Here is a 17,627-nt window from a genome sequence, read left to right as displayed (position 1 = left end):
TGGTGGTCCCTCTTCCTCACTCTCTGCTTAATTATGTTTTAAACAAAAGCTTCTTTTCTCCCTAGCTTCATCTGAATTTCTTTTTCCGTCTGCTCTCCTGTTTTCTTCAGACTCCAGCCCTCCACCATCGGCACCTTTTGACCACCGCATCGTGACTCCCAAACCCCATCAGATAGCCACCTATTACACTATAAACAGAGACGAGGTCCTGGGAGGGTGAGTGAGAAGTAAAACCGCAGAATACTCATACTCTCATAATAATAAGGCTGAGTTTATTTTCATTACAGATACAACCACAGACACTTTAACACATCAGTCTTCTCTAATGGAATAAAAGAGGATCTCACGCCCTGTGAAGGGACAGCTAATAGTTTTTTCCAAGACTTTTTTATTGCGCCCTAAAGGGCAGATGATTGTGCGCCTAAGAGGGAGGCACTTGCGAAATTGCGGGCCTCTCTGATGTAATAGACCAGTGCTAAATCCTGGCTCTCAAATTGGAGATTACCCCTCAGCACGCAAGCACATTTCTCAGATTACTGCCATAATGGCACAGTACATAGCCCTTATTACTGTATGACTGAAGGAGCTTATTATAATGATGTATGTATATGAATGACTAAGGGCTCCATCTAACGATTATTTGCATTTTGGATTAAAATTTGTCAATTTCTGTGATAATATTTGTTAATTGTTTATAAAATATCAGAAAATAGTGAAAAATGACAATCATAAGTCAACGGCATCATCATGAAATTGTTTGTTTTGTCCGTCCAACGTATATAACTTTGGATTTTAGCTCAACCAACAGTTGAAAACCTAAAGATATTCAGTTAAAAATGATATAAAATAGAGCAAAACTGTAATTGTTCATATTTGAGAAGCTGAAACCAGCAAATGTTTTGGATGTTTGCTCGAGAAATAATAAATTAGTTATCAAAATTCATTGTGATCATTTAAGCACCAGAATTTGTAATGTTTAATAAATCCAAAATCCACCTCATAAGTTTATTATTTTCTCTGTTATCAATGTGTTTGACTGATTTATGTGTTTTTGTTTTTCTTTGATTAGGGGGCGTTTTGGACAAGTCCACAAGTGCATAGAGAACTCATCTGGTCTGACGTTGGCTGCCAAGATCATCAAAGCCAGGAGCCAGAAAGAGAAGGTGCAATAATAATCAACCAGTCAGTGATGAATACGAAACAGAATACATGTTCAATAACGGCACTGGGATGCCAGATTCTCTAGACAGCCTATTGGATGGTAACTTTTATCATTGCTAAGCACCATAAAGGATTACTTTTTTAAAAATAGACACAGCTCAACAGTGGGTATGTGACAATTTGTCGGTCTCATTGTGTCTTTCTCGCTCTCGGTCAAAGTGATGTGAGAGAGGTCACATGTCCGAGCATAGCTCTGTGGTTACTTTATTATCTGAGATATTCAAAAAGCTTGGAGCCAACCAAAAGCCCACCAAATGCGCGGCCAAATCCTCGGCTGGCTCAGCTCGGCGTCACTGATCATCCGTGCAAAACCGACAATGTTGCCGCCTCCCGCCTATCTGTCTGTCTGTCTGTGTTTAGTCACATTTGCACGTGATAATGTTGCAATATAGATGCACTATATCATCCATTACATCTATCCATCATCCATAACACCTAATGATGTGTTATTTGCCAGAACTTCAATAAGTACCTGATACAACATCACAGCTGCTGTCTGAATCTAATTTTTAGCAGACCTTGTTGACCAAAGCAACACTTCCTGTAGCTGCTGCACAATAAAAGCCCTTTCAGTAGCTTGTCAGTTGAAATTTAATGTGATGTGTTTAATGTGTTTCCAATAACTGTAGCACGAATCAGAAAATAGTGAAGCTTCCTCACAATAATAAGAACACGTGTGTAGTAGTTAAACGAAATTCCAAACAACAAAAACTCCTACGTTGCATAGCAGCAACACAGGACTGACGCAGGATTACGACACAGCTAAATTCAGAGTGGCGATCATTACATTTTGTCCCTGCTCCCAAGCAGGAACAGGTGTTGCTAACAGTTTTTGGCTAACATGTTTTAACAGGACATAATCATACACAGCGTGTGGCTGCTAAAGTCATATCTTAATTGCAAATTAAAAAGCTGATAAACCACATTCAGAAGCAGCCCTGGTGTTACTTAGAAGGTGAGACGAGGATGTTGCCATGTCAAATTAACAAGTTTGCATCGGTAAGCGGCCAAAACTGAGTTTAACTTGGACAATACAGAGCGAGAGAAGCCCCTTTACTCATCTCTGGTTGCTCTCCAAACTTGTTCTTACAACTCTGTCCTTGGATGTTGTTGAATCTTGACTTGCAGAATAATTACAGTTTTGTGTTTGGTTAATGTTTTTGTCACTAATAAACTTCCGTAAATTCAGTCTAAAAGTCTTAAAAAACCAAAAGTCACAACAAAATTAACAACAATTGATTCTGCAGCCAGCTTTGGTGGCAACTAACAATTGTTTTCATCAATGATTAATCTGGCTATTATTTCCCTGATTAATAGATTATTCGTGTTGTCTGTGAAATGTCAGCGAATTGTGAAAAATGTCAAATACAAGAACCCAGAACTCATGGTTACGCTTCAAAATTGCCCGACAAACAGCCCAAAACCCCAAAATAATTTGTTTATTATTGTAAAAGAGTACAAGAACCAGTGAATTTATGCCATTTTTGCTTTAAAAAGTGCTTAAACAATTATTCAATTATCCAAATTATAATGTGTGTGTGTTTATTGACTTGTACTGACTGTGTTTTACAGGATGTGGTGAGGAATGAGATCCAGGTGATGAACCAGCTGAACCACTCCAACCTCATCCAGCTGTACGCCGCCTTCGAGTCTCGCCATGACATCATCCTAGTCATGGAGTAGTAAGTCTATCTCGGGTCATCTTTCTCTTTGTGTGTGTGTGTGTGTGTGTGGTTTCTGTTGTCATGTATTAATAAAGCAGAATTAAAAGCTCTTTCTGGCTGTTAAAATATGTGAATGCTTCCCTTTGTGCTTCAGTGTTGAGGGAGGCGAGCTGTTTGACCGCATCATTGATGAGAACTACAACCTGACGGAGCTGGACACGGTGCTGTTTATACGCCAGATCTGTGAAGGGCTGCAGTACATGCATAAGATGTACATCCTACACCTTGACCTCAAGGTAAACCTGCTAAAAACTTAACCTTTCTTATTCTTGCTGTCACCAATTTCTGTCTCATTTTTAAAAAAAAGTTTTACTGTCTCATCAGTTTTTGTACCCATTTCCTTATTTTACTGCACTTTCCTATCTTTATTTTTTACTGTATTTTAACCCAAACCTTATTAAAATGTTGTATTTCAATACTTATTTATGTAAAGCTTTGTCTCACTGTTAAGTTTTAGAGTAAACAGCATCATTTTTGCAGCCTCTCACTGGGCTAAAACAATCAAATTAAACAAGTATAAAAGTATAAATCTACTTTTGGAATGTCAGGAAACTCACAGTATAATCTGATATGTGTCTGATATATATATTTTACCAATAAAAAAAGGTTGTAATTCTTAACTTTTTGTCCTTTTTCAGCCAGAGAACATTCTTTGTGTCAGCAGAGCTACAAACAAGATAAAAATAATTGATTTTGGTCTGGCCAGAAGGTAAAATCTTTAGTTATCTTCTCTTTCATAAGTGTTTTTTTTTTAGCCCTGTGTGTGTGTCTCTTATCATTGGTCTGTTGTGTCTCTGACAGGTATAAACCCCGAGAGAAGCTGAGGGTCAACTTTGGAACACCTGAATTTTTAGCTCCTGAAGTCATCAACTATGAGTTTGTTTCATTCCCCACAGACATGTGGAGCCTTGGCGTCATTACTTACATGCTGTGAGTTATGCATACTAATTCAAACATACACACACACACACACACACACACACAAATACACACATAGACATATACAGACAGCAGCATCCCTGACTTGTATTTCCTCTCTGTTCAGACTCAGTGGTTTGTCTCCGTTTCTGGGGGACGATGACAACGAGACACTAAATAACATTCTGGCCTGTCAGTGGAACTTTGAGGAGGAGGAGTTTTCGGACATCTCTGATGAGGCCAAAGACTTCATCACCCGTCTGCTGGTGAAGAGCAAGAGCTGGAGGATGAGCGCTGCGGAGTCCCTCAGACACCCCTGGCTGTCAGACCGGAGTCTGCACTATCGACTAAATCTGAAGGTAAAATCAAGATCTGGTTTTGTTTATTTAAGGAAAAGAAAAACAGAGCTGTTGTGGTCTGAACACACATGACTCCTTCCAGCTGCTCCTACACTCAGCAGAAGGAAACACCATGCAACACATGAGAGCTAGCCAATCAGAGCTTCTGCTGCTGCTCTGTGGGTTTAATTCTTTAAAATAAAGTGGTCACAAAATGGAAAAGTTGTAAATGTTAGACAGGAGACAAGCTTTGGGGGAATATGACACAATTGTCAAATTAAAATTGATTTTGTCATTTAATTTTCAATTAAATAATTGGGAAGATAATTTGGGTGAGAGCCAGGCAAGCTGTTTCTCCCTGCCCTCAGTGTTTATGCTAAGCTAGGCTAACCATGTCGTGACTCCATCCATGAGATTGATATTAACTTTCTCATCTTACTCAACATTTCCCAAAATATAGAACTATTCCTTTAAGTGTCAATTTAATTTGTCATTTTATACAGTAATTGTTTTTTTAACTGTATGTATTAATTATGTATAATTAAACATTGAAAAAGTCTACAATTATTGCGGTGGCATACTGTAAACTCTCAAAAACTTTTCCTCTGCTGCATGTTAGCAACTAGTATTTGTGAATGGAATTTGGAAGGAAGAAAAACACAAGTGTAACTAAAACAGAAACTATGGCCCCGTTAAATTCCAGTATCCCAGTAAGCCGTGTCACTGAGCCAGCACGCACTGTACACTTCACCTAGAACTGGAACTAAACTAAATAGAGTGAAGTCTTTATTAAGGTTATGATCAACACCTGTGCTTTTTCTGCTGCAAGAAGTCTACTGTGAAACTGTGTGTGTGTTGGAGATGTGTTAGGATTATTATAAACAGCTGAAAAAAGGCACGACACGAATAGATGGATAAACAAACCAGTGTTTATTTATGTGCTACACTTCGTTAACTCAGTGTATCCTCTCCAACTGCAGAAAAACAAGTGCCACTCCACACATGCTCCTTCTCCAGAGAGCTAGACAGGTAAGATATATTTTTTTTCTGTTTTGCCAACATACAGTGCTTTAAAACTATCTGTTTTAAAGCTGGTCTTCACCATCTTTAATCCTGAAACCTGCCCTTTTTTTTTTTTTTGTTTCCCTTCAGGAAACACTGTGAGGCCCTCAGCATGCCTCTTGACAATGTAGGGCCCTGGTGCCCAACACTGGACCAATGCTGCTTTACCTGTATGGCTACTGGATAACTACTCTCTGCCTCGCATCCTCACATTACCTCCACAGCTTGTAGTTCTGACCTGTAGCAGAATATTGTGAGGTCAGCAGGAAGAAACCTGACCTTTTTATCCCTGCCTTTGAAGTAGAAACTGCCTGCTAGCATGGTTACTGTCCGGTAGAGCACAATACTTCAGATTGAGGCTCTGTAGTTCTGCGGTATTTAGTGTTTTTTCTTTCTTGTAGCTGCCAAGGTGAAAAAAAAAGTATTGAAATCCAAGATATTAGAGACAAAAGGCCTGTATTACTTGTCACTTCTACAATTGCCACATCTCAAAATGAAAATCTGCAGTTTTGCATCAAACAAACACTGTTGTTCTCCCTCTGACTTTGTCATGTTGTTCTGGTTTGTTGCATGCTTTGCACTTTTTGGCCTCTTTTCTCCAAGATTCAGCAAACAACACACGAAATATAGACTGAATGTTACTATTTAAATAATATATTTTTGTGAATACAGATTGTTTTCTTTCTTTTAATTTACAAGTCTTATGAAAAATTTTATTCTTTCTTGAACATGACATAAAAAATACATTTAGAATTTGCTTGATTTTAAAGTCACAACCGGTTAATTTATTTTGTATATAACACAGTTCTGCATAACCTTATTCCCCTGAAAGTAAGAATATCTCAATGACTGTAAACTTTCTGGTTTGTGCCATATTCAGCCCACATAACTGGTACATTTTCACTGTAGCCCGGATTGCCTTCTATATGCATTCATGCCGCTAGCTTGCCTTTGCTTCGGCAGTTTGGAGTAGCCCTCTCACCTTCCGTGAAGGCATAACGAACAACAGAATACTACCTTTGAATGATTCATGTTTATGACTGGAGTGGATTCTTATGTTCATTTATTTACTGGTTCAATACCAGACTGTACTTGAAGTGCAAAGCTTTTACTCAAGATGGGATTTTTCTTTTCAGGGGAGACAAACAGGATTTCATTTAGTTATTTAACATCCTTTATGTGTAAATGCACAGTTCAGCTTGATGGGGTGCCAACGACGGAGCAAAGAAGACGTCAGTCTGTGCAGTATTGTCCCATTTCTCATTAAGTAATGGAAAGTTGGATGAATATTCGTCACTCAGTTGTTGACTGTTCCATTTGAAAATGGAAAAGCTTTGTGATTTTGAATACTTGTTTATTTGAATTAATGACTACTTTTTTCAAGTTTTCTTGTGTAATGATGAATAAATAAATGTAGAATATAAATAAGCAAATAAATAAAGCACACTAGAAAATAATTTGTTGTATATCTTGTCGTGTTTTGCTACAGAAATGAACTTTTCATGACTTTAATATTGAACATATGCAATCATTTTGCACCAAATTTATACTGAGGTTTGTAAATGTATACCAATATGTGCACATGCATACTGATATTATAGATATGTATTAAAGTTTGAAAATGTAGATAATTTCAATTGATACTTAATCATAAAACATCACAAATCATAAATTGCCCCAAAAGTACAAAAGTTATTACAACACAGAATACAACTTTTTAAAGTTAGAATGGGGTCTGTATGATAAAAGATGTCCAAGCAGTCGAGTTTCAAAGTGACAAAGTTTCCAACTCAGTTTGATCATTTGTCCCATAGACCGTCATGTTTAAAAATTAATATAAAATCGCTGGAATATACTAATGTTCGTGTTAGTGTGCTACACATCTGCTGAATGAGCTGCACAGTTTGACATTTGAATGGTTTTTCTAGCACAAAGTATACAGCAGTTGAAAAGGTCCAATAATGTGGAATAAAAAGTAGCAGAATAATAAAGAAGAACAAAGTGTGAAGAAGAAATAAAGCATAACATACATACAGACATGAAACACAATAAAAACAGAATTTAACAGAAAATAGAAGAGAATAATAGAAAACACAAAGGGAAGTCTAAACAAATGGGTCTTGAACTGCTTTTTAAAGGTGTCCACATAGTCTAAAGATCTTCAGTCCTGCCTCTTGGCAGATACTCAAAAACCACAGTTGAAAACAACAATTTAACAAAACTGACCACTTTTTATATCAAAATTTTGACATTTTATGGTTTTAACTAGCTACAGGCTACGCTACAATCTGTTACCTGTGGTTGGCCTGGGCGTGTGTCACTCAGAAAACAGTCAGCCAATCAGAAGAGAGGAGCATTGAGAAGACAAAAGCAGCTTGTTCTTGGTAGATGTCCAGAGAGAAGCTTAAGAGAGGAGATGTAAAACTATATGAGATGGTTTTTGGTACTTAAAACCACAAAAATATCTTCTTATGGATATCAAGACTTCAAATAAAATAGTGTGAAAGTGTAAAATATGGGACCTTAAATGTCAGGGCGAGGATCCACATCTCAATTAACAACCGAGATTCCTGTATGTTCCCTTCAGTATCATCCACCTGAAAAAACAGACACTTCTATATCCACAGTGAGGGATTTTGGGATTTTTCTGTTGGGATTAAGAAAGAGAGAAAGAGAAAGGACAGTTGATCTTGTGGGCCAAAGTAAAGATTGTTGGAGAGAAAAATGAGAATTGCTCTCATCACTTGTCATGCTGAGGCAGTAGACAGTTCCAGTGAGCTTCCAAGCTGAGAACCAGAGAGATTTCCTCACAAAACATACCTGATAACTGATTATTGGTCGGGATTTACATGCTGACATAAAACCTTGTTTTGTAATGTGTATTGCCATCGACTAGGGTAACTTTTTTACAGCCATGAAAATATATGATATGGCTGTAACAACATTAAGCTCTGAAGCCACTGAGAATCTCTTGGATCAGGAAGAGAAGAGGAAATCTGCTCCTTTAACAAATAATTTCACAACCTCATCTTTATTAAATCTTTAAGATCTCTTTATTATTGTCTGCAGTTCCACTAAAATACACAGACACTTGCTGTTCACCAGTATGAATAACATGTTTGTAGAAGATCTTACTAAACAAGGCAGATAGATACAACAGAAGTCCTTCTTGTACACTAATATTACTGACATCATTAGTACAATAATAAGTAGAATGTGACTGTTGTGTTGTTGGTGTAGCTGCATTATCAAAGTGTTCAAATGTGTAATACTTTTTGCTCAAACATCCAAATTATATTGTTGTTTTACTAACGTTTGTTATCTTAGTTCACTTAAGTTAAAGTTAAAGGTCTTAATATGGATTTATATTCATTTCGAAATTGGCATAAATTAGATGAATAATGGACCCACCATTAAGTCAAAGAAAGATCTTAAAGTTTGCACCTTTTATACAAAAAGTAACCCTCTCTTTTTTTGTTCATACTGTTACACAAAACACTCACATAGCGTAGCATAAGTACAAATTTACACCCCTAGCACTAGTATTCAGAAGAGAATGAAAACCAGCTGGTTGCTCCAGAGCTTAAAACAGTGAACAAGCTATATATTTTCTCAGGGTGTGTCGGTGTCACCTCTACCGAACATCTCTGACAACTGTTTCCTCTGTATTACAACAGTTACAACCTTCTTTTACACCATCCGTCTCCTTTTCTCTCGGTTGAACTTAACCCTGCACTGTTTTCTGTTCCCACACGTGTGAAGGATGAAGCTTTCCGCACAGCAGTAGACACACTGTCAGAGTCAAATACCTCAAAACGCACAGCAAGACACCTGCCGCCAAAACAAGAGAAGAGAAGAAGAAGAGCCCCGAGCTGACACAGAGCTGTGTGTTATTCTCTTTTGATCCGGCAGGGTGGATGAGCAGACCGCTGTGGTTCTCAGGACCCCAAGTACTTGTTTTTCTCTCTCTTTTTTTTTAAATCTTGGAAAGTCTGTACAATGATGTTTACTTTAAACAGTAATGAAATCACACCTCCCATCATGCTGTGCACCCTGGGAAGTTGAAGAGTGAGAGAGAGCTTTGACAACGCTACTGACACTCTCAGCTGGAGCAGATGTTGTCATAAACGGTCAAATGTACAAGAACAATAAGAGATTAGCTCTGAGAGTTTGATCGCTCCTGTTAAGATAGTGTCTCAAGTGATGTGGTTGTTCTTGTGAAATGAATCTCTCTGTCAGTCAATATATCAGGTTCTGCTCCTCAAGTTGTGTTTATTTTGGCATACTGACCAATGGCCAATTCTTAAGCCCAGATTTTCCTCTTAAAGTTCCCTGGAAGCAAGAAAAACACACCATTTTCCACACTATATGAGAGTATCACATACTATGTACAGTGTTCAGTATTCGGTTTTTTTTGACACTTCATTAAAGCTTTATGGAGGTTAACACATGCCTGATTAGCATTTATTCACATATTTCTCACTATATTGTTGATCCATATCAGCCTATTCTGCAGTTTTTTTGTAAATCTATTTAATTTTCTTTCAGTGTATCTAATTATTTAGTATATATTGCATTTATTGTAAATACTTTACCCAAAAGACACATCCAGTCATCTGACCGGCATCAACAGTTTTGCACTAATAGCATCACTTTAACTTATTGCAACTTGATTTTTTTTTTTTGTAAGTTCTGTTAAATGCAGTAAACCCTCTCTAAAGTTCAAGATGATACATTTGGGAACCTTTAGGTGTTTAATGCAATTAAAAAAACATTTCTGCAGGACTGAACAATACATTTCTGCCCAACATGGATCCGAAAGAGAGGAGAAAGAGTTTTTCTCAAGAGTGAAGTTTTGAAATCAGCTTTTATTCCTTTCACAGTGATACTCATTAAACAAAAAATAATGTTCACAAAGGGATGAATCAGCATATTTGTCCTTAAAATATGTAATAAATGCATGTGTCAATACTACTTCTTTCACTGTTTTGTTTGAGCAGAATGTTTAATGAACCACATTTACACAAGAGTTTGGCAGGAAAGTGATGGTTCATTTTTATATCTTTCACTTTTACAGTACCGCTGTGAGTCGTAACCAGATATGGACACATCGTGTATGTATTCACACACATTCACTTATCTACAGACACAAAGAGAAACGTCCTCTGAGGACCCATCAGCATTGCTGCTACTGGAAGAGAGTAATTTCTCACTGGATGTTTGTTTTGTCTTTTGCATGTTTGCAAGTCTGTATTCTTTATTTTTGTTGGTTACAGAAAAACATTTATGATGTAAAATAATGGAAATGATGTAAATACACTGTGTTTTGAAAGACTATTTTGAATGATGTGGCTGAAAGAATAAAGAACATGTCTGCCTGAATAGAAAGATGGATATTTAACTTTTTTTTACTGATTGATGGCTTGATAAGAAAATGTATATTTTCTGGAAAAAATTGTGAAAAGATTATCAAGTTGAGTCAAATTTATTTATAAAACAACAGGAGCTGACCAAAGCGCTTTACAGAGAAATTTAAGACACAGTTAAATAATTCAAACAAAACAAAAATAAATGGATAAATAACTGTAACAGATAAAGTTAAAACAATTTTATCCTGATATTATAAATTAAGGAGAATCAAAGGAGAATTTTTAGCTGGGATTTAAAAGTGGTGAAAGACAGGGAACATCTTATATATCCTGGATTAGTTACTGTATCAATTTTGTATATGGTAATGTTAAAGAAGGGATTAGTTATGATGTTTTGTGTATATTATATATTAGGGAAATGGAAGCAGCCTCAGACATCCTGATGAAGGCGAGATTGACTTTTGTTGAATAAAGCGGGATGTACTGGAAAAGAGCTGTGTTTTAATTTTGACGGAGAAAATTGTTGCCAAAGTATTAAAAGTTCGATTTGCCATTTTTCAAGTCTGTCTTAAAACAACATACATACTGGCTGTTAAAAGATCCCTTTCAAATATGCTTTCAATATAAGTGATGGAGGCCAAAATCCACAGTATGTCCACACAGTCATTTTGTGCAAAAATGTATTTAAAAATTGATCTGAAGTTCATATGAGGCCTCAGCAGTCTGAGTTGGTCTTATCAAGTGGATATCTGCCACATTTACAGTCTTTTTAGCATCAAATTCCCTCTTTGTGTTTCCTCGGACAGTGTTTCCCTGTTGAGCTGCGGTGGAAGTATAGAAACAAAAAGAGGCACTAAAAGGACTGTAATGTTGAAAGATATCTGCTTGATTTGACACATCTGGATGGCTGAAGCTTCATATTAGCTTCAGATAAACTTTTAAATACATTTTATGCACAGAAAGAAGGTGGCCCCATCACTTACATTGTAAGTGCATTATGAAGGGATCTTCTAATGGTCAGTATGAACAAGAGGAATGATTACAGCAAGAAAAAATCATTTCAATGTTAATTTGGGCTCCCGACTATTGTTTTAAGACAGACTTGAAAAATTGTGAACCTGTCCTTTACCATAAGCTGCTCACTAACAAATGGAAATGATGACATCTGCCCGCAGATACACTCCCAAAATGTTTTTATAAATCAATATTATTCTTGAATAAATTAGAAGAGATACACATTAATGCATGCATGCATATTAAAATGCATATTGGGCTGGATTTTGGAACCATTTCTTACCCAATTCTCCATCAGTGATGCTGGGATCACTCCCATTTAGCCATCAGCCTATTATCAATTCATCTATTAACTGATTGATTTATTTTTCTTTCTCTCTTCTTTTAATCAATTTTATCCCTCCTTCTTTTTATTTTTTTTTACCTACTTTCATTTTTATTGTTATTATTATTGCTGTTAATAATTTCCCCTGCTACCTTATTATCTGCCATTTTGCACCGCCATGTTTCTACAACAGCTCAGAATGGATAAACCAAACACTTGCTCTAGAGAGGGCCTTTTGCGGTTTCTCTAGTTTCACAGCCACCGTAGGTTCGCCTACACACTTGGAAGGGAAGGGTGAGGGCGAGGGGTTCATGGATGTATAATAAGAGCTGGATAGGGCGCAGATGCTCAGCCTTCTGGCCAATTTTTCCCAGTGGCCACTCACGGTATTGCAGCCAAAAATCCCCCTGCAGCCCCATAAGTTTTTTCCCCACAGACCGCCATTGTAAAACACAGTAAAACTGTTGACACCTCAGACTGCAAACAACATCAATTATGACTTTTTCTTTTATGATTTTTTGATCCATGAAGGTTTTCTATTTGTAAAACTTTCCTTGACTTCTGCGCATATTAAGTGGGCCGCACAACGTGGAAGCAAACCCGGAAGCGAGGAACTTTTTTTGTCGTATGCGCCAGCTGAGCAATTCTCATTGGATTGAATGGGCGCCATTTTTGGTCCGGTATCCAGCTCTTATTGTTGTGGAGATTTGCTGATCAATGGTCAACTAATCAGTGAGGAAAGTGTCCAGGAGCCTTTGATGTCTTATGCTGAGAATATTTATTGAAACTTGGCCAAGGAGAATGGAGACATTATCAATACAGTCGTCTGTGCATGAAACCATCTCAATACAGATCCTACAGATCATATCACAAATACTGTACGCCCAGAAATGGTCAAACTTAATGCATCTACAGTACACAAAGTTTTGCCTATTGGCTCATTAGTTTCTGAACAGGGAAATGTTTTTACCTGTGTTAGTTCAGTCATGTTTCATGGAGCTTCAGGACACCATCAGCGCATTTTGGTCTGGAGCCGCTGGTGTCTGATTATGCCAACGGAATCTGCGCATCTGTTGTGCCTGGGGAGTCTCGGTGCCATCCCCTTTGACCTTGGTAACCGTGACAACGCCGGTTTACTCTTTATCACAATGGCTTCTGTTTTCCCCAAACATCTGCAGGCAGCTGCTGTGCGCCTCAAGGAGAGAAGACAATGTCTCTCTCTGTAAGATATACTGTTGTCTTCACTGTGACCTCGAGGCCCATGCTTGTAACCCCTAAAGTTAGAATTTTCAATAACACTTATTATACATCCACAGATGGTCCTGCAATCTGCAACCTCACCGCTAGGTGCCATTAAATCCTACACACTGGTCCTTTAAATCAAAAAGACTGTATATAAAATATATAAGTTGTTGAAATATAAAAACGTACAGATGCATTTCTCCCTCCCTCCTGCGAGTTGCGCTGTGATAAACACACCTCCAGCCTTCTGCCTTCTTCAATGAAACCTCCTCTCTTGTTCTTCTCCCATTGGTTAATTTCAAGGCCACTTCCTGGTACGTATTACATTTTGCAGCAGCGGTGTGTGTGTGTAGTTTGGGAGACGGGTGCTGCAGGGATTCAGACTGTAAACACACACACACACACAGACGTTTTTTTTTTATCGTATTTGTCGGTCCTTGTGGCATCAGACTGTGAACCTCCAGCCGGTCAGAGATGGCCCAGTGCTCCGAGCCTGCGACCGTTAGCTCCGCGGTGAACGGAGAGCGGAAGAAGGAGAGGAAGGTGGCCGTTATTACCGGCATCACCGGACAGGTAGCACTCACACACACACACACACACACACACACACACACACACACCTCAGGATCCGGCTACACTGTCGGAACGAATGAATGACTTCCTTGAAGGCTTAATCATGCATATGTGTTAATTTTTCTTGGCGCCCTTTATCGCTAGTGCTTAACATGCCGTCAACGTCTCCTTGGATGTGATTTACTTTTCGGAGAAAACGTTGGTTTGTCACTGCCGGTGACGTTTACACCTGTGTCAGATGCAAACTAGCTGCTACTTTAATCCCCACTTGCCCTCAGACTTTACTTCCGGCATTTGAGGTGTTGTAAAAACGCCTTTATTGACGTAAAGATCCCTTCCGGACATGTTTGAAGACATGAAAACTCTGCTTCGATCAGTAACCCTCTGCCCCCAAAGGTTCAGGTTATTAGTTAAAGTCAAAAATGTGTTTTGCCTACTGTTGCTTCACTTAGATGTTTGAGCTTCACTGTGCAGAGTGATGTACTGTATGTGCAGAGTAACGTTAGTGCTGCACCTAACGATTATCCATAAATCTGTTGATTATTTTATCAATTAATCGTTTCGTCTATAAAATGTCAGATAATGGTGAAAAACGCCCGTTATAACTTCTGAGAGTCTATGATGATGTCTTCAGATGTCTTGTTTTGTCTGATCAACAGTCAAAAAAACCAAAGAAATGCTGTTTACTATCATCACCGACACAGAAAAGCTTCAGATCTTCACCTTTGAAAAACTGCAACCAGCAAATGTTTGGCATTCTTGCTTAACAAAATGACAAAAATGATTTCCCACGGCCCAAGATGTTATGTACCAACAGCCCACGACCCAAAGATATTCAGTTTTTACTGTCATAGAGGATGAAAGAAACCAGAAAATATTCATATTTGAGGAGCTGGAATTGCAGAATCAGCTTGACTGATTATCAAAATAGTTGCAGTTTAATTTGATAGTTGACAACTAATTGATGAATCGATTCAAGCATGATTTGTGACATCACAACTTGTTTGGAGCCAACTGTGGGTCAGTATGCAACCTATGCAGATGTGATGTGGAAACTTATTGTGTCCAGCAATTCAATTTTTGAAATGAATAATATTTGCATATTGTTACAAATTGGCTCCTGCTTGCAACAAAAGGGGAACTCACACAAACATCACCTGGGAGGTTTTTTATTGGCCAGATTATAAATGAACATAACTATCAAGCAAACATGGAAATCAGTTATATCAGTTGTGCCAGGAGTGTGTGGATGAGTGTATCATGTGGTGTGTGTGTGAAATAAGAGAAGAGAACCAGAGCAGGTCCGGCAGCCATCTTAGGCTGTACAGGTGCACCACATCTCGTCTTATGACCCTGCCCTTCACTCGTAGTTTCTAGACTTTTTAATGAGAGCAGAGCAGAAGGTCACACTGAGCCTGATTGCATCCTGCTCCACAACACAAGAGCCACAGACTCTGAACAACAACCCACATTAGCTTTCTTGCTAAAGTCTTCTTCTTATCTAACTTACAAACATGAACACACACCTTAGCTTGTTGAACGAGCCACCAAACAAACATTCACCAGGGATAAGTGCACCGCTAACGTCGGTTCTCTGTGAATGTTAGTTTGGCCCAGTTAGATGCTTCAAAATCCCTGTTAGCGACACACTGTCTGTCCATGACTTGTAGCTACAGCAGTTAGTTTACTTTGTCTCTGTTTTGTACAGTTTAACACCGGTAACCTGCCAGCTAATGTCAATCAAACAAGCCTCCAACACGTCGTCCCCCCCCAGCCAGCTGAGACAGCATTTCAGATATTTTTCCAAAGACCTTTTTTCCTACACTTTAATAATAGAAAACTATTACCATAACATGTAATAAAACAAGAAGGATGATTAAATGTGATTCCAGTTGGACTTCAATGTGAGCGCAGAGAAACTTTTCCCCCTTCAGTTGATGAAATATGAAAACCATCGTCTGGTTTCAAACTGCACATACATCACTCTGTGAAGCTCAAACATTACTGTGAAGTAACAATAAACAAACACACTGTTTGAGTGGAGGCAGACATTAAGCTAGCTAAAATTACACTCAAGTCGTGCCTGAAGCTGTTGTCTCTCCAAAATAAACTTTCTTTGGAAAAAGAAATGTTTATTTTCCAAGAACAAACTTTTCCTACTCTTATTATCTCAAACACACGCTTCCACTGAGCCTAAAATGAAGTACACATTAGCCACCTTTCCATTATGTTCCTCCGTAGCATCAAACAGAGCGGAAAGCAGCTTTTCAGAGGATATGAGTTTTGGCATGATGCTCCGTAAGTAATCAGTCCGTCTAGAGGTGTACTCATACAGTAGTTAAGTTAAACTGAACAGTAGAATAGCATAGAATAAGATGAGTGTAGACGTTGATGGATGTATAGGTGAATGTTAAAGGTGAGTCTAATGTTTTTGTTTGTATTTATTTGCATCACCATGAGCTGTCAGTGGTGTAACAGCCACTGATCCGGGGGTAAAAATAAGGAGTGTTTTCATGTAAATATGCAAAGCAGTTAGAGCTGCAACTAACAATTATTTTCATTAAATTAATTTTACAGTTGTTCCTTGATTAATTGGTTAATCGTTTAATTTTTTAAAATGTCAGAAAGTAGTGAATTCAGCTCCCTAAAGCATGAGGAAAAGGTGAAAAGGTCTTCATCTCTTGTTTTGTCTCACTGACAGTTTGACAGTATTCAGTTTACAATCATAAAAAAACTGACATTTCTGCTTGAAAATTGACTTTGACAAGTTATTGATTATCAAAATAGTTGCTGATTACTTTTCTGTTTGATCGATTAATCGAGTAAATGACTAAAAATTTCAGCAAATAGAATGGACTCAGATGATGCTAGTGGGGGTTGTAGAATATAGCAGGTAATTATCCTTATTACAATGTTATTTACTGTATTTATTATATATGTGTGTCACAATGTGGTAAATTGTGCAAAATCGCTTATAAAGTAACCAAATACTCAGTATACAGCAGTGCCATGGTGTAAACTATAAGAACAGATATAGTAAACAGTAAAATACAGATAACTAAAGTAGTATTGAATAAAGCAATTCATCTTAATAAAGTGCTTTGTTTAATTAAAAACAATAAAATGAATGTGGACAAGAAAATGTCAATAAAAATGGAAATAATACCAAGAAACCAAACTCTTCACATGTGTAAAACAAAAACTTGATAGCAGTTTGTTCAGAATTGTTAATTTGGACAAAAAAAAACATGAACATGAAGAGGTCAAAACCCCAGTGACACTTGTTGTAATATCACAACATGATTCCACTGAAAGTCTTGAAAACAATAATATTGAAATTCCCCCGAGGACCTTGTTTAGAAAGTGGCAGATGTTCATAACTGAGAGTGAAGTCAAGATGAAGTCAGCTGTAAGTTTCAAGCAATGAACATCTGATTTTAGAGTGTAAACCACCTTGCTGAACAGTAAAGTCTATTCAGCGTATTGCAACATATGGATTTACAATCTGGTGTTATTATACATATTGTACATTCAGTAAGTGAGGTGAAGATTACAGGAAGTGTCTCATCCACAACGCCTACTTCCTTCAAGCGCTAATAGAAGAGATAATAGATTCCTGTTAGAGGATATTCACTCGGTCTGCCATCTGTCAGCACAGACATATATTACTGGTTATATGGACATATCTGCAGATGAAAGACTGTTTTATTGCTTGTTTCCTGAAGCTGTTGTACAATCTGGTGCTGTGTGTGTATTTTGAAATGTATTTTCTGTATGAATACTATAAATTGGTAACTGATTTTACACGTCTACGTAAACTTTAAGTTTACCTTGCGCAGTT

At 37.7% G+C, this 17,627-nt stretch overlaps 2 protein-coding genes and 1 long non-coding RNA gene across 5 annotated transcripts in view; 2 read left to right on the top strand and 1 right to left on the bottom strand.

The window, feature by feature from the left end:
- The window catches only part of mylk4b (myosin light chain kinase family, member 4b), a 38,395-nt gene extending 32,721 nt beyond the window's left edge, over positions 1-5,674 (top strand). For all 3 annotated transcript variants that reach the window (XM_044360870.1, XM_044360871.1, XM_044360869.1), the window contains 9 exons: positions 111-216; positions 1,070-1,163; positions 2,794-2,903; positions 3,040-3,181; positions 3,584-3,654; positions 3,747-3,875; positions 3,991-4,222; positions 5,182-5,230; positions 5,354-5,674. In XM_044360870.1, the coding sequence (XP_044216805.1) occupies positions 111-216; positions 1,070-1,163; positions 2,794-2,903; positions 3,040-3,181; positions 3,584-3,654; positions 3,747-3,875; positions 3,991-4,222; positions 5,182-5,226 (929 nt within the window). In that variant the 3' untranslated portion in view covers positions 5,227-5,230; positions 5,354-5,674. The remainder of the gene's footprint in view (positions 1-110; positions 217-1,069; positions 1,164-2,793; positions 2,904-3,039; positions 3,182-3,583; positions 3,655-3,746; positions 3,876-3,990; positions 4,223-5,181; positions 5,231-5,353) is intronic.
- Positions 1,071-16,932, bottom strand: LOC122988526. Its single transcript, XR_006404829.1, has 3 exons — positions 16,922-16,932; positions 15,739-15,744; positions 1,071-1,713 (listed from the first exon to the last, which is right to left on the bottom strand). It is a non-coding gene; the product is annotated as an uncharacterized LOC122988526 (long non-coding RNA).
- Positions 13,533-17,627, top strand: part of gmds (GDP-mannose 4,6-dehydratase) — a 197,669-nt gene continuing 193,574 nt past the window's right edge. The window contains exon 1 of the mRNA XM_044360872.1: positions 13,533-13,786. Coding sequence (XP_044216807.1) covers positions 13,688-13,786 — 99 coding nt within the window. The 5' untranslated portion in view covers positions 13,533-13,687. The remainder of the gene's footprint in view (positions 13,787-17,627) is intronic.

The sequence above is a fragment of the Thunnus albacares genome, chromosome 9 (assembly GCF_914725855.1).
Source record: "Thunnus albacares chromosome 9, fThuAlb1.1, whole genome shotgun sequence".
Taxonomy (NCBI): Eukaryota; Metazoa; Chordata; class Actinopteri; order Scombriformes; family Scombridae; genus Thunnus; species Thunnus albacares.
This window is presented reverse-complemented; position numbering and strand designations above follow the sequence as displayed.